General features: G+C 50.7%; 1 protein-coding gene across 11 annotated transcripts in view; it reads left to right on the plus strand.

Annotated features, from left to right (window-relative positions):
- Window positions 1-21823, plus strand: part of ATP2B2 (ATPase plasma membrane Ca2+ transporting 2) — a 298195-nt gene that overhangs the window by 227480 nt on the left and 48892 nt on the right. For 6 of the 11 annotated variants that reach the window (XM_084766143.1, XM_084766141.1, XM_084766145.1 and 3 more), the window contains 6 exons: window positions 6061-6186; window positions 7880-7912; window positions 9310-9369; window positions 14017-14058; window positions 14759-14917; window positions 17230-17444. In XM_084766143.1, the coding sequence (XP_084622269.1) occupies window positions 6061-6186; window positions 7880-7912; window positions 9310-9369; window positions 14017-14058; window positions 14759-14917; window positions 17230-17444 (635 nt within the window). The remainder of the gene's footprint in view (window positions 1-6060; window positions 6187-7879; window positions 7913-9309; window positions 9370-14016; window positions 14059-14758; window positions 14918-17229; window positions 17445-21823) is intronic. The other 5 variants (XM_084766147.1, XM_084766151.1, XM_084766150.1 and 2 more) reach the window with 3 other exon arrangements.

The raw sequence follows: 21823 nt of genomic DNA on the forward strand, positions 1-21823 counted from the left end.
GGAGGCAGGAAGGGAGCCATGAGGAGGAGTCTGGGGAGCACAGATAGAGCTTTTGTGGTTCCTGTTCTTTCCTTCTCTTAAGGAGAAGGGTAGAGCTGGGGACATCTCAGGGGCTGGAAGTGCTAGAACCAGAAGAAGATGAAGGTCCAGGGTCCTAGGAGAGGAGATAGGAAGCACACCCCAGATGAGCTAAGATGGAGCTGGGGACAGAGAAGACACTCTAGGTCTCATCATGATTCAAATGGGTCCTTGAAGCATAGGCTGGTGGTCAGGTCTGGAGCAGGTGGCATGTGAGGACCAAGACAAGGCGGGGAGATCTATAAAAGCTACCACAGGTCCCCAAGGCTATGTGGAGTCAGAGAAGTGAATTTGCTTTACCCTCCAGATATCAAGGTCCAGGGAACATCCTTAAGGGCAAGATGTAGAAAGATGGCTAGATCAAAGATTCCCATAGGTTGTGATGACCTGGTGTAGGGGGTGGGGGCTGGGGGGGTGGGGGGAGGGGCAGGGACTGGTGAGAAGAGATGGAAAACATTCTTCTCAGCTTGAAAGGGCCTGCTCACAGGGAGGGTAGAAAAAGGAGAGCTGGACAAAACCCTCAGGTACATAATAAACTAACTAGGTGGATGAGGAAGAAGCCAGCCGCACACAGACACCCAGCTGGGTGGCAGAGCATGGGCAAGGTGTGGTCAGCAGTAGGAAACAGAACAGATACAAAGAGAATAGGCAGATAGTGCGTCCCCATGCTGGCTGCATGAGCAGAGCCTGGACCGACCAGAGTGACCTGCTGGGAGGGCATTACATCTGATGCCCTCTCAAACCTGACCTGTTTCGCCCACCACCCACTGGACCTCACTACAGGCCCATAGGATTTGTTTCCTCCAGCCACTGGGGACAGACAGACCCTCCTCCCATTACCCATCTCTCCTCCTCTTTGCCTATTTAGCTGCTACCATCTATCTGCTCAGGACCCGCCTCACTAGGAAGGTCCCCATGACCACTGGTGCCCTCCACAGCCACGCCTGTTCATTCTCTGGATACTGCTTTGCAACGTTGGTGAGGTCTACACTGTGCAAACCATCAAAAGTCAAGAGCAGAACTGACGTCCCCACCAGACCTAATCTAACTGGTCTCTCACTGAGGGGCCCTGGCCACAGCAGACAGACTTCTAAACCAAGTCTCCAGCAAATCAAGTCCAGGGTAGAGGGAGCTCTGAGCCTCAGGCCGCTGCCATCGGGAGACTGTGCCCAGCTGTAGCCCTGAGCCCTGCAGAGGGAGAAGGGGGAGGACGGTGCGGAAGGTAGAAAGAGCAGGCAACGCAGATGAGTGGAACCTGAGCTCTGGAATGCAGCTGCTGTGTGGCCTCAGTTTACCTATAAGTCTCATAGCGTGTCAGGGGTGTCTCAAAGGAGGAGCACTGGCGCAGGGTCAGTAGAACACACCGAGGGCTCCTATGGATGTCCTTCCTAGTGGCTGGTGGAGACAAGGCTGTGTTCTAATACTCTTTGACTGGGGACCCCAAACAATCTCTTTAATCTTCCCTCAGCCTCTATTTGCTCGTGTGTAAACTGGGTTGGTTGTCCCAGCTCATAGGAGTGTGTGGAAGCAAGGAACTTTCCTTCATCTCTGTGTCCTGCCCCGCCCCTGCCACCTCTCAGAGCTGTCCCTTTCCACCCCAGCTCTTCTGGGTGGAGCTTCTGGGGTTGCTGTCATGACTAGATGCCTTGAATTCTCTACCCCTGCCAGGAGGCCTTGCCAGCCTTCCTGTCTGCTGACCTTTAGGGATGTATAGGCACTCATTTTGGGGTATCTATGGACCTTCCCCAAGCCCCATTTTCAGAGCCCCCTGCTGGCACATGACACATCTGACACCTGGACACATCAAGTTCTACTTGTTTGTCCCAGCCGTGCTCAGCTGTGGTCCTAGAAGGACCCTGAGCCTCTAGGAGCTTGTGTCTATGTCTTTGGTGAGGAGTTCTTGTAGTCTTTAGTGGGGACCACAGTCCTGCACTCACTTTCCAGCACAGCAAAAGTGAGGAGAAAGAGAGAGAGAAAGTGAGTCCTGGCTTAGCACTCGCCGAACCCCAAGTTCATCCCCAGAATCGAAGGGAAGAATCTAGAAAGAACTCAGATTCAGGCTAGGTTGTGGGCATCCACACACCTGACCCCAGGATGGACAGGTGGACAAACACCAAATCGTAACACATCAGAATACCCTGAGAGAAGGGCTAAGAAATCCCAGAAGCCCAAGTCTGTGGCCCTAGGGGTCCCAAACACCAGGACAAGGCTGCAGTTGCTCTATTGTCACCTGGAGAGGCACCAGCCACAGTACTCACCCAGCAATCCTCCTGCAGCAGCTGAAAATCTGGAAGTTTACAAACCAAACCATATTCCAGTGTTTACACATAGGCCAGAAATGTCGGCATTTCATAGGTACCTGAGAGGCAAGTGATTGGATAGACTCTGGAATATGAATATTAGCCTGGGTCAGTTTGCTTCACTTTAAGACCCTCTCAAACTTTCAAAAAAAAAAAAAGCTTCACATCTGCCAGGGTGAGCAGTCAAGTGCCAGAGGTCAAAGGACAAGCAGCACAAGATGGCTGGGATCTCATCCCAGGCTCTGATTGCATCACTGGGGCCTCAGGGAGCCAGCCCAGCCCTTGGGACAGTGGTTCTTAACCCATAGGTCTCTACCCCTTGGGAGTCAAATGACCAGCTCATGGCTGCTGCATATCAGATATCTACATAATGATGCATAACAGTAGCAAAATTACAGTTATGAAGTAGCAAGAAAAGAGTTTTCTGCTTGGGAGGCACTGCAACAGGAGGAGCTGTATTAAAGGGTCACACTTTGGAAGCGCCAGGAAGGTTGAGAACCACTGCCTTGGGAGGCATCTGCACACATTGTCAGAGTGCTATTTGGAGGACAGGAGCTGTGTCTGCCCCTCCCCCACCCCACCCCACCCCTGCTTCTATCCCTTGGTAGGCCTGAGGAGCCCCTGGGGGGGCGGTTCCCAGATCTGGTGAGCTCTTTGTCTTCCACGCCCCACCCCCTTGTTCTCTGTCCCCCTATCTACTAGTTGCCCAGGTTACAGGAGCTGCCAGCCCCCGGGTGGTGATGGGAGTGATTAGATTAGCAGGTGATTTGAGGCCTGCTTATCTTGGGTGGAAATTGGCCCCCGACACCTTTTTCCATCCCTTCTCTGCTAGGCAGGTGGAAAACAGCTTTCCTGTGGCCTCCAGACCCAAGGAGCAGCGCAGCCATCTCCTGACTAGCCTCCTCTCGCTTGGATTTTAGGGCTAGCTATTGGGGCCTTTCTCCTGGAGAGAAGTGGGCTGTGGCTAAAATCTTAGGCTGTGTGGAGCCTGGGGCAGGCCTACTTCACCCTTCCAGCCTCAGTTTCCCCCCCATGTGAGAGCTGAGATTACTGCTTGTAGGGTGGGGGTCGACACGGTGCCAGCACACAGTCGAAGTTCCAGATATTTCCTTTGTGCACACAGTAGGTGTTCCCAAGATTTCCTGGGCCTTCAGTTTCCTCATCTGTCTCATGAGATAGCACATGAGCAGAGTCGATACCCAGAGCCCTGGGAGTGGTGGGTCCACTTAACACTGATAGTCTCACAGACCAGGCATGGCTACCGATGCGCCAGAGCTGGCTGAGGATCAGAGGGCAGAGGCCACCCTGCACTTCCCTGTGGATAGACTGGTTGGTGAACATGGCTGCTATCTGCTTCCCAGGCAGTTAGATCCAGTGGTGTTTAGCATCTTCCTGTAGCAGAGACACGCTCCACCTCCAGAGACTTCCCATGTTCCCCCCAGATGAAGCTCAGCCTGACCTCATGAAACTCCAGCATCCCGGGTACCCTCCCCTGGCAGACCCTGGCAACCCCACTCTACTTCCTATCTCTCAATTTGGAAGCTTGTGGAACTCATGGCTTTAGGATTCCAGTTAGCTTAGTGTCCCCAGGGTTCCTCATGTCTCCGTGTGTGGGGGCACTGCCATCTCCTGAAGGCTGACAGTCTGTGTGCAAGAGAGGCAGAGAAAACACCTTTTCCTGCCTTTGTTTTGTCTCATTGTTTCTTAAAACGATTTCATGTAGCCCAGGCTGTCCTCAAACTTGCTATATAGCTAAGGCTGACCTTAACTGAGCATGACCTGAACTCTGATCCTCCCACCTCTTCTGCCTCCCAAGTACAGGGATGACAAACATGTTGCCTTTCTCCCTCTCCCACAAGTTCTCCATGGTGTCTAAGACACCCACTCTCTGAGCCTGCACATAGAGGCCTGCCTTCCAAAAAAAGAAACTTGGTGATTCAGAAGCCCCAAAGGTGCTGGCTGGAGACACAGATCGGCAGTTAATAGCACTTGCTGCTCTTGCAAAGGACCCAAGTTCAATGCCCAGCACCCACAAGGTGGCTCACAACCTTCTGGAACTCCAGTTCTGGGGCACCCAATGCCCTCTTCTGACACTTTTTGGTACTGCAAGCATGTGGTACAGAGATACATATAGGCAAAACATGTATAAACATAAAAAGTCTTTGAAAAATAACAACGATGTATAAATGTAGAAACACTTCACTCAGTAGTGCCCCTCAAGACCCATAAGAATTCTAGGGATTTCTGGAACTCATATTGAGGAACTTAAGATTCTAAAAAAGTATCTGAATGTAACACAGGCCTACAATCACAAACAATCACAGTGGCTGAGGCAGGGGGATCACAGTTCAAGACCTGCCTAGGCTCAAGTGAGTTCAAGACCAGCTTAGGCAGGTCTTGCTTAAGACACTTGCTTCAGACACTTAATGAGACAGTGTCTGAAAATTGAATGCCCAAAGGCTAAAATGTAACTGGCAGACTGCTTGCCTAGCGTGTACTGGTTCCATCCCTAGCAACATATAAACTAGGCATGGTGGAGTATGTCTGTAAAACAGCATTGGGGAGACAGAGGTGTGGGGATCAGTAGTTTAAGATCATCCTCAGCAGCACAGCAAGTTCAAGGCCAGGCTGGGATACATAAGAACCTGTCTCAAAATTGGATGGGGAGGGCACTCTGAGTATTAACCTCAATTGCACAAGGCCTGGATTTAATCCCTAGTACCTCAAATAATAACCATGACAATAATAATAGCAGTAGTAGTAACTTTCTAGGGAAAAGGCCTGAAATTTTCTTTTGTAGCATAAATGCCCCAGGGAGTCTGATGTCACTGTATACCCACCTCCTCAGCATGAAACTCGAAAGGCCATAAAACACAATGCACAGGATGACTTACCGAAAACAGTTATACTGAAGTAAAGTAGTTCTAAAGTGTGTCGCACAGTAAGGTCTGTGTTTCTAGATTAGCATAAAAAACAGGATCCAGCAGGAAGATAATTTACTGGTAAACTGTCAGAGGGATGATAGTCAACATCTGCCACAGCTGCAAATCATATGAAAAGAACCTGGAGTCTTTATAAGGCATCTACAACTGTGTGTTATGTTATTGATGCTGGGTTCTATTTTTTTATGTGTACTCATAATGGGGGTGGGGGTAAACACTGAATTTCACTTTGAGATTTGTGAAAACATATATATGATTTGAGGTTCGTCTCTGTTCACAGATCCCTGAATTCTCCATTAGGGGGAAGGCGGGCCAGTTCTCAGTAGTACTCTCTAAGCTTTAGTTCCCATTTCTTCCTGTTTGCAGAATGAGGTCTGATTCTAAATACTATCTGTAAGAATTGTTCTCTGGTTGGCCTATAATGGTGGAAGAAGAAGTGGGAGAAGAAGACAAGCAAGGGGTAATTGCCCGGGCTAGAATAGGAGCTTCTGTGGAACAGAAAACTGAGAGGCAACAGCAGTCTTGTAATACTGTCACAAGCCCATCTCAGCCTCCCCTGAAGTAGTATCACCTACAAAGTCCACACCGTGCCCATGACGTGGCCCCCTTACCTGAAGGTGCCACCCCATGATCTCAGTGGGAAAATTGGTAGAAGCTGATGGACACCTGTTACTTCTGTTCATTTGGGGAGGAGTCTTTGGCAATGTGATAGTAATAGGGCTTACACCTTCCTTCCCCAGGGACCCACGTGATGGAGGGCTCAGGACGAATGGTGGTGACTGCTGTGGGTGTGAACTCTCAGACTGGCATCATATTTACCCTGCTGGGAGCTGGTGGTGAAGAGGAAGAAAAGAAAGACAAAAAAGGTAAGCCTCCCATATGCACACACTCCAGACACCAGGAAGGGAGCTTTTAAGGCCACATTTTCCATTCACCTGTTCACTACGCATCATAGAATGCCTACTATACCATCCCCTGTGCCAACAGCTACCACCTTTGTCCTCAAGGCCTGCTGGAGTTGGGTGGGTCCTGTATGTTGCATCATCCCTAGTCTCTGTCTTGTCCAGTCATGTCACAGAGATCCCTCCTTTCCCTCAAGGCCAGGCTCAGGATGCTGGGCATGCCATTCAATTGCCAAGCTCCAGCAGTAGAAACAACCAGCAGGGGCTGGCTCCTCCTCACCTCAGTATTGAGTATAAATCCTCACCCAGAGATGTTCCTTCTGACGTTGTCAATTCTACCAGCAAAGATGCCATTCCATCCAGCATAGACGAGTGCCGGGCATGGGCAGAGAAGACTGTTAGGGAGGTGGGGAATTGGTCCCACGCTTACTGCTCTGATTCCCCTTCCCCTTTCAAAGTATGAGTACGTCTCACCTGGTGTCCCTCAGTGCAGTGAGTAGCAGTCTATGATACAAATATCTTTCAGAACAGAGGAGACATGCTCACACAACACCCTGAGCCCAAAGCCCAAAACAGCCACCTCCTTACCTGGAATCCACACTCAGTCTCAAGCAAAGTCTCCCTTCAGACTCTCAGTCTTTTGTCATCTTTCCTAAGCTCTAGGGCAGCTCCCCCAACTGAACTTTGGAAGTTTGGGGAAGGTTAATAAGAGAGAAGATGGCCCTCCCTAAGTTCAGACACATATGCTTCCTATGGCCAGAGGCTACCAGAATACAAAACCTGCATCAGGAATGAAGGCAGCTGGTACCTGAGGGAAGAACTCCTTTCCAGGGTATCCCTGCTAGGGTCACGGCTATCCCTTCAACATCCAGCATGAATAGTGAAGATGAGCTGTTAGCTGGGAAGTCAAGAAGCTGGAGAGAACAAAGTAGGACTGAGTTCAAACTGGCACACGGTGCTGGCTGGGAGTCCCAGCAGGTATTGGGACAGGATCTCATGTAAGAGTGAAGTCCTGTAATCTGGGTGAATAGAGTGTATGCAGTGAGGCAGATCTAAGAAGCTGTTGGATTACAGTAGTTTGTACTCATGTTCCAATCTCTGTGGGGCTGGGCTGAGGGACAGATACCCAGAAGCTCATGAAGGCCAGCCCTACATCTGACAATGTCTTGAGGAAGACAGGCCTCAGTGGCCCCTTGGGTATCATCTGAGGTCCTTTGCTGAAACTGAACCAGCATACAGAGAGGCACAAGATTCACTTCTGGCTAGGGAGTCAAGGTGGAGTAAGAGGGCTTGTGGCAGAAGAGCCAGAACTGGAGCACTTGGTCTTCCCGTCCTATCATGTCAGCCTGAGACACAGCTCAGAGTCCAGGATGATCTCGTGTATGGGTGTGTGTGAGTGTGTGTGTGTGTGTGTGTGTGTGTGTGTGTGTTTGTGTGTGTGTATGTGTGTGTGAGTGTGTGTGTGTGTGTAAATGTATATGTGTGTTTGTGTGTGTGTGTGTGTGTAAATGTATATGTGTGTGTGTGTGTGTGTAAATGTATATGTGTGTGTGTGTGTGTGTGTGTGTGTGTGTGTGTGTGTGTGGTCTGGCGTGGTGTACACATGAAGCTGTATGTGATTCTCCTTCATTAACATGTCTCAAAAATCATCACACAGGTGTGAAGAAGGGGGATGGCCTTCAGCTACCAGGTACAGTAAGACAACCCTCAGGGAAGATGGGCTTTTAGAAATAGCTGCAGCTGTGGGCCCTTAGGCCTTGTCCCCAGGTCAGGAGCACACAGTTGGAGGAGACCTCATCCCTACTGGAGATTATCCCCTCTAGACATTCCTATGTGATCTCCTATATTCCAGCCCAGAAGGACAAGGAAAAAAAAAAAAAACCTCCCTCTGCCCTCTTGTCCTTATGTCCCAGGCCAACTGGCACCTCCATTGAAGCCTCACACACTAGCATGCAGCACCTCTCTTCTCATAGCACTCCTGCCCCCCACAACCAACTAGCACCCCTACTGAGCTGCCTCAGCCCCTGTCTCCAAGCACACAGTGTGTGCACCTCACTCATTAGTGCCCCTTCCTCTTGCTTCCCATATAACTGTATCCCGCCCCCCCCCCAAGAAAGAACTCCATAGGGCTGAACTTGGTGGTGCCATACAATTGTTAATTTCTAAGTTAAGATCTCCCTGATAGCTGGGCGTGGTGGCGCACGCCTTTAATCCCAGCACTCAGGAGGCAGAGGCAGGTGGATCGCTGTGGGTTTGAGGCCAGCCTGGTCTACAAAGCGAGTCCAGGACAGCCAAAGCTAACACAGAGAGACCCTGTCTCGAAAAACCAAAAAATAAAAAAAAAAATCTTCCTGATTAAAAAAAGGAGACGTCTAGAAGCCCCTTTCTGGTGAGATACCTCACATGGGGGATACTGCAGAGATCATCAGTGAGCTGATCAGGGAAGCAGAAGCAAGTGGTGAGCCGTGGCCTGATCCTATGTCACCACCATTGTGGTCACAGGGAAGGCCTCTTACAAGTTACTAGGCTATACAGCATCACTGAGCATTTTTAACTGACTTCTGGTCATGGGTCCCTGGACTGGAGTTTTCTTATTCCGTGGGGTTCCTGCCTGACCAGCTAAGCCAACAAAGTCCAGAGGTCACCATAGAACTGCCATCCCAGCTGGGTGTGTGGCACATGTCTTTAATTCCAGCACTCAGAAGGCAGATGCAGGTGGATCTCTGTGAGTTCAAGGGCAGCCTGGTCTACAGAGCCAGCCCCAGGCCAGCCAGGGCTGCACAGTGAGACCCTGTCTCAAAAATAAATAATCAAGTGCCATCCACCTGACCATCTGACCACACTCCATGCTATCCTTCACAGACCCTCTGTGCCTGAGTCCCCGTCCCCACCCTCCCTGTGACATCCATAGGAGCATTTCACCCCACCCCCGATTTGAGTTCCTCACTTTCCAGTAGAGGTTTCTTTTTTTGTTTTGTTTGTTTGTTTTTAAGAATAGGCCGTGTGATTATCCCTCAGTAGGTTCATATCTCTGTCGTCGCCTTCTCCATTGTGACATTGCATTTTCCATCCCTCCCACCCCCACAGCGGCCGACGGCGCAGCACCTGCAAACGCTGCAGGTAGCGCAAATGCCAGCCTAGTCAATGGTACGTCTCCACGGCGAGCTCTCGGGCTGGGTTGCTGGGTGTCTTCTTCTCTTACTCCCTACTTGAGGCTTTACCTATCCTGGGTCCCACAGACCTCTGACATGCATGGCCACCCCAGAACACTCTCCCCGATATGGGACAGGCACCTAAAAGTAGAACCATGACACAAGAAGTCAGCTCCACGTGACCTTGGCTTTAGATCTAGCCCTATGCAAAGCAGCATGCCACCCGGTGTGGCTCACCCATAAGCAGAACTCTGGCTCTGGTTTTTAGGAAGGTAACCTGGGGTCAGGAACTAAACAGAAGCCAGCATTTGAGTCCCTAGCAAAAGCTCCAAGCCTCCTCTAAAACTCCTCAATGGCGGAGGAGACTCAGGCTGGAGTCTAGCCCCTTAACCCCACCTAGCATGGCTGAGCCACGGGTAGACATGTCTTCTTCTGTCTCTTTCTCTTCTCTCTTGCCAAGCCAGCAGGTGTTGAGGCTTGTGGGACTTGGACCTAATCTGTCTCTCTAGTGGGAACTGGTGTGTCTCGCTGGAGCCTGGGCTGGAGTGTCTATGGATCTCTATATTCTTGCTTCTCCATGGGTGGCTGGCGGGTGTGGCTGCCTATGTTCCTGGATCTTCATCATCTTCGCCTCACACACAAACATAGAGGATTGTAACCACTTATCCTAGGGGTCTCTGCTGTCCACAATCTTCAGATAAACCCCTTTTCCCAATTAGGTCCTATGGTAGCCACCAAGGCTGCACCTGAATGCTCGGGGCATTAGGGTTTGACTGTAAAAAAAAAATGGGACAGAAACATCACTGAGTGTCGAACGTATTTCTTATCTATTAACTTCCCAGCCCTCTTGCAGAATGTGGAGGCCCTGCCCCACCCTATCCTTTCACCCTATACCCGACACCTCTAGCCAACCTACCTGCCTTCAAAGCAACCAATACACCCACCCAGGAGATGTCAGGGGCTGCACAAGGAACCTCTGCAAGCAGTTGCTAATTCTAGTGTGGGTCTATTTCAAGCCCAGGAGGAGGAAGGAAGGCAGCTGGGGCTGTGGGTGGTGTCAAGCAACAGGGAGGGGTAGCTTAGAGGTGACAGAAAGAGCCAGCATGGCCAAACCCACAGCTGAGGGAGAAGGAACCAGGAACCCACTTTCCCTAGGAGACCAGCACACAGGCATCATCCACCACAACAGCCAGTTCCACAAGAGAATGGGAGTTTCACTTACAGGCTGCAGCCAGAACCCACAGAGAGGAGGGGGAGCTTTAGTTTCTGGACCGACACTGCTGTGAGCGTTTCAAGCTCTCCATCTCTTTCACCCTCATGAAGGCCCTGCAACACAGCTGTTATTGTCCAAATAGGAAGAGGCTGACACTCAAGGAAATTAAGACCCTAGCCCAACCCCAGCACAGCAGCACATTCCTCTACTCGCAGCCCTCAGGAAGCAGAGGCAGAAGGATCACTATGAGCCCCAAGACCAGCCTGATCTACAAAGTGAGTTCCAGGACAGCCTGGGCTACGTAGAAAGACCTCGTCTCAAAGACAACAACAAAATAGCACTAGCTTCTAACCCATGAGGATGCTCACAGCTGCCCTGTAGCTCCAAGTAACAGAAGATCCAGCATCCTCTCCTGACCTCCACAGGCACCAGCCATACTTGAGGTCCATAGCCATACATACAGGCAAAACACTCACACATCCCGGAGGCATCACCATCACTATTTTTATTTCATTATTTTCATTTACTCTCATGTTCATATCACTGTCAATCAAGACAGATGATGCATCCCTGTGACTTCCTGGCCTCTTCTCAGTTCTCAGCAGGTGCTTTTCCTAAGCATCCCTTTGGTTGCCGTGGGCCCATTTCACAAAGAAGGGAAGAGAAGTGGTCTTCCTAAGGTCTCCTAGCCTGCCACCACCCAAGCTTGATTATCATCACCCATCCAGGGATCTTCCCGGTTCCAGACGGCTCCATCTAGAATATATGCAGAACAGAGCCTCTGAGACCCCACTCGCCTTCTATCCTGGGTCCTCTCGCTCACCCTCAGGGCTTCCAGGTTCTGCACGGTGACAGGGCCGGCTGCCACAGTACAATGCAGGGCCAGGTGGGCACCAGTTTTGTAAGAGCCTCAGATAAGTCCCTTGCTTCTGATAAAACAAGGCCATCTGCAGCAAAGCGCTCCCAGAGACGGCTCCCTTTCTCCAGCATGTGCACTGGTGATTATTTGTCTGGCCGTGTAATCACTGTGGCAATAAAAGAGAATTGCTGGGTTTAACGGGCGCACACAGCGGCTAGGACATCTGCTAATATGAGGCAAAACAAGCCCTTCCTGCATTCCAAGGGTGCTTCTGGGAGCACAGTCCCTTGGCACCCCTTAGCCTAGTTAGTGAAATTGTTATAAGAAACAGAATAATTGCTGCCCATTATTCTTTTCTTTTTAAGAAAAACTTTTCTCTCGTATTGTTTCTAATCCAAAAGAAAACATTTTACAATAGGAGATGGATCGTTAGCCTCAAACCCCAGGTAGGACACTGGCACTCTGCTGGGAGTTAGGGGTGACAATTAGAGAGCCGGGGTCTGTCTAAGTCACCCATCAGGTGTCCACAGTGATGGTAGCAGGCTAACCACAACGCCCTGGGGTTGTTCTGGAAGTGTCCTGTGAAGACAAGCTGCCTCTGGGCATCCGTCAGCCTCAGTTTTCTCATCTATAAAATGATGAGGCTGCCAGGACAGCCAAGGCTACACAGAGAAACCCTGTCTCAAAAAACCAAAAAAAAAAAAAAAAATGATGAGGCTGATGGTCCCTCCCACGTGACCTTGTGTGGCCTGACAAGACAAGAGAGGACACTTGCAGAAATGTCCTCAGCCAGATGAAGGCTGGACTCTGGAAGTGGTTGTTATCAACGTAAACCCCCCAGGTGCTCCTAGGGCTTACATACATCACCCCGCAGTGGTGCCGAGGTGGGAACAGGCTAGGAGAGGCAAAGCCACACAGCTGCTTGGTGTCAAGACAAGGTTCTCAGAAACCCCTCACAGTACCACCCCAAGCCCCCTGCCCTGGGCTCAGAAGATTCTTGGCAGAAGGAACTGCAGAATGGAAACATTCGCACCCCAAGGCAAGCTCTCTGCCGAGGCAGCCCCCCTCCCTCTCAGGCTCTCAGTTTCTCCTCTATAGACGGGCGGGGGGGCGGGGGGGGGTTGTCCAACATTAGCATCTTTCTCTGAAGAGAACAGTGACAAGAACTAAATCAGTGATTCTCAACCTGTGGGTCACCACCCCTTTAGGAGGCCCCATATCAGATATTCTGCATATCAGATATTTACACTGTGGTTCATAACGGTAGCAAAATTGTGGTTAGGGGGTAGCAACAAAAGAAAGGATCGCAGCATTAGAAATGTTGAGAACCACTGCACTAGATGAAAGTGTGGAGGCCATGTAAACCCAGAGCCTGGTGGCCTGGCAGAAGATGTCATGGGTAAACTGCCTTCACCCACCCCTCCTGAGGGATCAAAGCTATAGGAACAGTTTTAGTGGGTGGCACAAGCCTAGTGGGTCTCAGGCAAGAAACAGAAGCCTTCGCGTCTGCCTACAGTGGCCAGGTTGGGGCAGAGGTTCCCGCACAGCACTGATGGCCAGTAGCAGGCCTCACACCCAGCCCCACCCCCACATCCAGCAGCATCAGGCCCTGGCATGGTCGGTAGCATCCAGTGTAGCCACTGGTTCTTATCCTGCCTGTGGATCTGGAGCTACTGCTTAAGACTTCTTCTCCAGGGGCCAGGGGCTTCCTCCCAGGACCAGGGCATTCCCATAGACCTTCAGTGGCCATTGCTGTGGACCCCTTGCTCGCTCTCTGTCCTGTACACTCTACAGGACTTTAGGCAGGGGCGTCCTTAGTGTCTTTAGCATCACATCCTTCAGAGGGATAAGGAGACTCCACACCCAGCCCAAAACAAGGGACAAAGAGATATATTGACCTTCGTTTCTCTCCATTCTAGAAATTTGATCATTGATCATATTCCATATTCTCTCTCTCTCTCTCTCTCTCTCTCTCTCTCTCTCTCTCTCTCTCTCTCTCTCTCTCGTTCTCTCTTGCTCTCTCGCTCTCTCACCCTAAAATAAAGATTATGTAGCTAAAGGGCGAACCAGGAGGATCATGAGCAAGACCTTGTCTCAAAAGTCAAACATAAAACGTAGAGGGGCTGGGTAGAGTGCCTGCCTAGTATACACACGAATCCTCATTACTGCATAGGGATGGGAGAGGGGAAAGAAGGAACGGAGAGAGGGAGGAAGGAAAATTTTGAAAGTTTCTCTTTCAGCCATGAGCATCATGCCAGGCTCAGTTTGGGCATCTGGGAGCCTTCCTCTGCTTCCAACTCATTCTTTCCAGCTATAAAACACTCGAGGCCAAGGTTATTCCAACAGAAACACGCTCTCCCCCATCCTGCCCCAAAGAGAATCCAGAGCCTTCCGGCCCCACGGCCCCCTGTGGCTAACATGATGGCCGGGCTGGCCTTGATTCCAGTTTTCCTCAACACCTCCCCCAAGCAGCTTAGCCTTTCCTGTCTGTGACATGAGTGTCTGTGGCCTGTTGCGTCCTCGTGATGACCTGTGCTGCCTGTTGTTTGTTGAAATTCTCTGTTGTGTAGGTAAAATGCAGGATGGCAGTGCCGACAGCAGCCAGAGCAAAGGTAACTGCAGCCATGGGGCTCGAGTCACACAGAGATAGGGGCTCCCCGGGGCCAGGGGCAGACACACCCACGCCTGCAGGGAGCTCTGGCATCTTTGGGGGGCGCAGTCATGATTCTCATGATACTGGGTAAGATAAAGAGGTTGTCATAGTGAAGTGAGGGATGCACCAGAGTGCCTACCCATCAGCTGGGGTCTGGAAGTTGGCTCCACTATCACAAGTGGAAGGTTGGCTGGCCTCGGCTCAAAAGAGCCCCAGGTCCTTCTGTCCATCCCACACTAGCAAGGACCCCCTTGACTGGAGATGAGGGCTTGATACTTGTGCCTGGGGCACCTTACTTTCTTTGTAAGCCATGCTTTGTGTCCTTCCTATTGCTAGCTCCTAGCAACTCAACGGCTTGGCCTCAAGAACACCCAGGGGAGCCCTTCTCTTCCTATGTGACTGTAAGAGGGCCAAGGGCCCATTTAGTCCTATAAAATCCCAAACGTGTCTCTGGTCCCAGGATCCAGATACCACTGGGCCCCAGAGACTGCAGCTGGAAGGGGCAGGCCCCATCGAGGCTTCTTTAGCAGCCGTGCAAAGGTCCAGATGGGGCACTCAGCGTTTCTACTGGGCAGGCAGGGTGGGTGCTAAGCATCCCCAGCCTATAGGCTAACCTGCATGTATGTGTCTGTGTGCACATGCATGCTCTGCCCCTACAGCCAAGCAGCAGGATGGGGCAGCCGCTATGGAGATGCAGCCCCTGAAGAGCGCAGAGGGTGGTGATGCGGATGACAAGAAGAAAGCCAACATGCACAAGAAAGAGAAGTCGGTGCTTCAGGGCAAGCTCACCAAGCTGGCTGTACAGATCGGCAAGGCGGGTGAGTTCACAGCAGGGACCTCCCTGCCTAGCCCTGCCCGACTCTGCTCTCTATCTCCTCACCTATAAAAGAAGAATCTTGATTGCAGTGGTCCTCGATGGTCCTCGATGGTCCTCGAGGCCTGCCCTCCTCCAGATATACAAAGCCGGCCCCCTGCAGATAGACCTCCCCAGTCACAGCTTTGAGGATTTGGGCTCGTGGCTTCCCCAGCTCTGAGGACCTGCCTACTCCTCTGTGAAGGGGGACAGTTCTTGTCACAGTATGGCTGATTGCTTTGGGAATTAAAGGTGACTATGTAGATAGAGGGACCTAGACTGTGGCTTATATAGTAGTGGGCCTAGAGTTTCAGACAACGAAGACGTTTATCCTGAGGACAGTAGGAAATATGGAAGATGTAACAGCAAGAAAGCCCCCATGGATTTGGACTAGGTAAAGACCACCCTAGCTGTAGGGGAGAAGGAGGACTGATGGGTTTGAGTACAGAGCCAGGAGCCCATGCGGAAGGACTTGTCTGAGCCCCAGCAAGCAACCCAGGTGATAGCTGTGGCAGTCTTCTGGACCCCGGAAGCCAAGCCCAGCTGCAAGGTGAGCCCAGCCCTCCGGCACAGCCTTGACCTCCCCTTGCACTGAGAATGTATGAAGGACAAGGCCTCCCACCTGGCTACCGAGGCCTCTGTGGCTGTCTCCATTTCTAATTATAGACAGCGCAGCAGGGGACAGCTGCAAATTATAGGCTCAGCGGTCTATATTTAAACCCGGTGACAGCTCTCTCTGGCTGCCGGCTGCCGGGAGCTTGGCTTCCCGCCCCTGCGGCTGTCAGGCATGGGTAGAGCCAGGCTCTGATGCTCCGCAGCTGGAGCTGGGGTGGGGAGATACGGGCTCAGGGATTTCCTCCTTCGCTGCCATTGCTGTCACAGGCAGGTGACTCCACAGTAGCATGTGGCACCAAGGGACCAAGAAACTAAGTGATGACAACCTCTTGGCTTCTGAAGACCTCAGCCCTCGCTCCCACTCCACCCTGCCAATGATAAAGTTCACAGGCAAGCTTCCTGGGCTCCCAGCCTCCCGCTCCCTCCCTCTACGGCTGAACCCTGGTGGCCAGGAATTTATGGATGGGCACTCCAAGCTAAGTCTGCTAAGCAAGAAATGCATATCAGAGAGGGAGGATGGAACGCCAGATTTTTAGATTTGTGGAGAAATCCTAGTCTTTGCTTCACGTCATGGGACCCCTTAGAGCAGAAGCTACGTGTCAGGGCACACCCATCATGCAGAGCTGCCTGGGCTTTGAGACCCATATATCAGCCAGGGGATTGTGGGCATGTTTGGGATGGTTGCACCCACAGGCCCTTACCATCACCCCTCTTTCATTAGAGAAAGGGGGTAGAACAGTCCCCACAGCACCTGTGTGGGCACCCACTGCAGGTCAGGGAGAGGTACACTGATCTGGCAGGAGGGACCCTAAAACCCAAGTATATCTCTTCAGCTGCAGCGTTATCTGAGCCCGTGTCCATCAGCTAGTCACTTCCCCTATTTGAGCTTCTGTTCCCTTATCCAAACAATCTGTTCCCTCCACCTGGGCCACTCTTGCCAAGACCAACACATATTCCTGATGCTTCTTCAATTACCATCTCCTCCAAGACACCACCCCTGGTCTTCCTAGCTGCCGCAGCCACTCTGTAGCACCCACATCTTCCTGGCATTTTTCCTCACAGCATCAGTCCACATCTATAATCTTACTATAGCCAAGCATGGTGGCGCGCGCACACACACACACACACACACACACACACACACACCTATAATGCCAACATCTTGGCATGTACTTATTTTACCAGATTCTTACCTACCTCTGCCTGGGCAGGGTATCCGTCTTTGGTACTGCCAGATCTCTGTGTCCTAGATGAAAAAGTTCCATGCACCTGGCATATCAAAGCTGTCTGTTGAGCGAATGAGTTAAAAGATCTCAACCTTACCTCTTTATTGTGTATACAGATGCCTCTTGCTGTACCCATGTGTTCTCTGGCCACATGTTTTAGTGTGGCTGAGTGCCGTGTGGGCAGGCACCCTGCCAAGCACTTTATCTGCATTTCCACATAAGTGTTAACAGAACCCTAGGAAGGAAATCCACCCCCTGTGCCTCACTGTACAGAAGAGGCAGCTGAGGCCCCTGAGGACCAAAGCAAGGCTCCTGACCACAAAACAACCAAGGGCAGCTAGGAGATGAGCTGAGGTCTCCCCAAGAGGCCGTTTAGTGAACACCTCACCCCCGCCCCTCCCCTGGAGCCCTCTGAACAGGTGTCCCCATGTCACAGGCCTGGTGATGTCGGCCATCACGGTAATCATCCTGGTGCTCTACTTCACCGTGGACACCTTCGTGGTCAATAAGAAGCCGTGGCTGACGGAGTGCACACCCGTCTACGTACAGTACTTTGTCAAGTTCTTCATCATTGGTGTGACGGTGCTGGTGGTCGCTGTGCCCGAGGGCCTTCCCCTGGCTGTCACAATCTCACTGGCCTATTCCGTGAAGGTAAGAGAAGAAAAGAGCAGTCTTGGGCAGCTGGAACAGGCCCGGTTGGGGTTCTGTTGGGGAACCAGGGAGGGCATGGCACTAGAACTTGGAGATGGTCTAAGAAGTGTGCCCCTGTAACAAGGACTTGGAGAGAGTATCTGAGCAAGTACCCCAAATTCAGACACCTCCAGAAGCAACCCCAGAGCTAGGCCCTGGCCACAGGAGCCCACTTAGTCAGCCCAGCCAAGCATGGCTTTATGGGGATGCAACCTGGCTGGCCAGACCTTCAGAAGTTTTCTCAAAAAGGAGCCAAAAAGTCTATATTTCTTACAAACCATCCAGATCCATATTGGCTATTGACTCAGACTTGAAAAATAAAAATGGGACTGGGGGCTGGCTCAGACAGATCGCTCAGTTGGCAAACCCAAGGCCACAGCACTGCAAACTGTCAAATGCAGACATCACCGTGCGAGCCGGAACACACCCCATCCCACCAAACCCACAGGCCGTGCCCTAAGATGTGGAAGAGGTGAGGAAAGCCAAACACAGGAAACCCTTACCCCTCCCTCATGTCGGATGGGGGATGCTGAAAACACAGAGGGGGGGGGCGGGGCGAAGAGGCGGGTTACAAGCAGCTAAATGATGTGCCATCTGGGTGTCTGCTGGCCAAGTGGGAATTAGGGCCTTCCCTAAGCACCACATACCTGCCGAAGCAGTGGCCATCAGAGAGCTCACGTGCTACAAATCCCGCCCACGGACCACTGCCAGAACATCCTGCCTGCTTACCTTCTTCTTCCTTCCTTGGGATTTCCCATCCTTGGCAGCAGGGACATGGATTCCTGTTTCCCAGGATCCTAACACCAAGATTTCACTGGGAAGACTTTCGCTCTGAGACACTGACAGCTCTCAGCCAGAGGGGTGAAGCGAGCATCACTTTCCCAGCCAGAATTTGGGCTGTGCTCTGCGATGTAATTTCATATAGAGAGCGATCTCCCTGCAGGTGCCAGTGAGTGGCCATTCTGTGTAAAGGATACAGCCCTTATCAGCTCCCTCTGCAACAGGTCTCGAAGAAACCCTCTCTCACAAACCAAAGCCCAAACAGGTCACAACACAGTGTGCTGCCGCTCAAGGGCCCAGAGCCTGGCAAGGCTTAACTCTCGCATGCAGTGAGTAGTTCCCCCATTGCCACACCACTGAGCTCAGGGTCTCTGGGAACCTTGGCAACGCTGGTCTGGGGACATTATGAGCAGACAGATTTAAGCCTGAGCATCTTCTGCAGCTTGGGTCATGTGACTGGCAAAACTACATGATAAACAGTGAGGCCAACACTGCTTCTTTGAGCTTGCTCTGGGGGCCACCATCAAGAACACAGCGTGCGCACTTCAGCTCTTCTCAATAGGAACATTGTGCGATCCAGAGCGAGGTGCATCGTTTTAAGTATCCTAGTAAACTGCCTTTTTTTCCAATAGGGCTAGGGATCTCTCTCTCTCTCTCTCTCTCTCTCTCTCTCTCTCTCTCTCTCTGTGTGTGTGTGTGTGTGTGTGTGTGTGTGTGTGTGTGTGTGTCTCTCTCTCTCTGTGAAAAGTGCCTGTTCTACAAGTATAAAAACCTAAGGTCAGATCCCAGCATCCACATAAAGGTCAGACCTGGGAGCATGAACCTGCGGCCCCAGCACTGGAGAGACCCACACAGTCAGGTGCTGAAGAGACATGCGGGACAGTCAATCTAGCTGACATGGCAAGCTCCAGGTTCAGTGAGGGCCCCTGTCTCAAAACCCACTGATGTCAATCTCTAGCCTCCAAGGACACCTGTACAGGCAAGTATACCCATATATATGAGGGGGTGCACAATGTGACCGAGCATATAGCTCAGTGGTAGGACACTTTGCCTAGCATACACATGGCTCTGGGTTTCATCCCCAGCACCACATAAACCAGGCACAGAAAAAAAACTGTGACCCTGCCCCCCAACACTTGTGAGGTGAAGCAAGAAGACCAGAAGTTCAAGGTCATCTTCATCTGCAATAGTAAGTTCAAGGTCAGCCTGAGATACATGGGACTCTCCTCAGAAAACAAACAAACAAACAAAACTAAAGTAGCATTAACCTTCATAACACAAATTTACCAGAGTTATGTCCATTTATCAGCAATCCAACATGTGATCAGCACAAGAGCTGTTTCCTTTGGGTACCTGTTTTCATCATATCTTTAAAGCCCAGCATCCTTTATACACTTTGGGCCACACTTCAAGTGTCTATCATCCCCCCCCCCCCCAGCAGCTACGGTGTTGGACAGTCCTGATGAGAGATTTTTGTGCATTTTGTTTTGGATTTTGTTTTGTTTGTCAGAGAGGTTCACCGTGCAGCCCAGGCTGGCCTCAAACTTACAGTAATCCCCCTGCCTCTATCTCTCAAGGCTGGAATGTGCCACCACATCTGGTTTCCAAAAAGAGGTTCTTAAAGAGCCAGGGCTCCTTCAGTGAGGGCAGGTAGGCTGGCATGTGATGATGGAAAGAGCCAGACTGCCAGCTTAGGCAAGCTGGGAAGTTATGAGGAGCAAGGGGTGGGGCTCAAACTCCAGGCTGCCCTCTCACCACACATGTCATTTTTCTCAGCTCATGTTGCCTGGAATTTGTCCATTGCAAAGTCGGTTTCCAGGCTCCTCCCAGGTCTCACGGGGTCCTTATAGCAGAAAAGAGACCATAAAGCACGTTGCAAACTCAGATTGCCATTGGTCAGACAATTGCCTTTTCTCCTACCGATACTCATTTATAGTAACATAAATATCTATTTAAATCGTCCGATTGCACTCTTTTTAACCTAGTAATAAAGAATTACTGTGAGGAACAAGAATAAAGGAGATCAGCTCCCTAGGCACAGACTCCATTTGACTTTGCCTCTAGGGACATTTCACAAGCTCCTTGCCACATGGGGTCAGCATGTCAGCAGGGCGTGCCTGGGGATTACATCAATTTCATCACTTGTGGAAGAATCTATTGTATTACTGTGTGTGTGTGTGTGTGTGTGTGTGTGTGTGTGTGTGTGTGTGTGTGTTTAATTTGGACCTAGGGCGATGGCCTAGTGGATAAGAGTGTTTGGTGAGTGAGCCCGAGGACCTGAGTACAGATACAGTAACCATAAAAACAGCCATGTGTGGCTGTGTGTGCCTGTGCCTCAGCGCTTTTGGCAGGCAGAGAAGGGAAGATGGGTAGGGCTCGGTGGCCAGTCAGTCAAGGCCAAAAGCGGAGTGCTCCAGGTTTAGTGAGAGACTCTGTCTCAAGTGGATAAAGCAGAGAGCCAAAGAGGGCACTCAACATGCTCCTTTGACTGTCTCACACATAAACACGTGTACACACCCAAGCATGGGCACGCACACACGATATTTATTATGCATGCCATAATAAATGTTCATTACAGAAAAGACGATATGCAGACTTGAAAAAGTCAGTAAGACTTTCAGTTCAATCACCTAGTTAAATGACATTACTGTTTTCATATTCTTACAGGCATTTTCCTGTATCTGTAAGCACATATGCATCCTAAATGTATCTACTTAGAGTGAAACTGATGGGTCTTTCACCAGCACCAGCATTTGAGAAAGCCAGATCCAAATAAGGAGCAGTTACTGGCCAAGCCTTAATTTTTTAAGTCTTTTCTACTACTATTTTTTTTTCTATAAATAATGTAGATGAGGAGGCTGGAGAGATGGCTCAGAGGTTACAAGCCCTTGTTGCTCTTCCAAAGGACCCGGGCTCAGTTTCAGCACCTACATGGTAGTTATCTGTACCTCCAGCCCCAGGGGTTCTGGGGTGTCCTCTTCTGACCTATGTGGGTATCAGGCGCACACATGGTGCACATACGTTCATGGAGGCAAAACACTCATACACATAAACTAAATAAAATCTTTTGTTAATGTTTCCTGAGACTGTGGTTGAGCAGGTGGAGATGGGATGGTCATGAGTTCAAGGTCATCCTTGGCTGGGTTGCTAGGTCCAGGCCAGCCCATGTTACATGAGACCTTGTCCCCTACACAGAAAGAGAATGACTTCTGTGGTGAAAAGTAAGGAATTCGTAATTCTGTCATAATACAAGAAGTGCCACACGAACCACTGGAGCACCAGTCTCAGTGAGATATTGATGGTTTATTAGAACACTACGCCCCAAGACTGACCATGGCCAGGGACACAGTGGACTCGGGAGCCAAAGTGTGATGTTGGTCTGCTTCTAAGGCAGGCTTTTTATAAGAAAAAACTGTAACCAGGTAACCAGGTAGGAAGCAACAGGGAGGGCAGCGTTACATCATTTTGATTAGCTAAACACATGAAGAAGCAATTTTGTTCTGAGCACAGTGTCCAGGTAGCTAGACAAAGCATTTTAAGCTGATTGGCTAGGATATGGG

The sequence above is a fragment of the Acomys minous genome (assembly GCF_964271855.1).
Source record: "Acomys minous genome assembly, chromosome: 17".
Lineage (NCBI taxonomy): Eukaryota > Metazoa > Chordata > Mammalia > Rodentia > Muridae > Acomys > Acomys minous.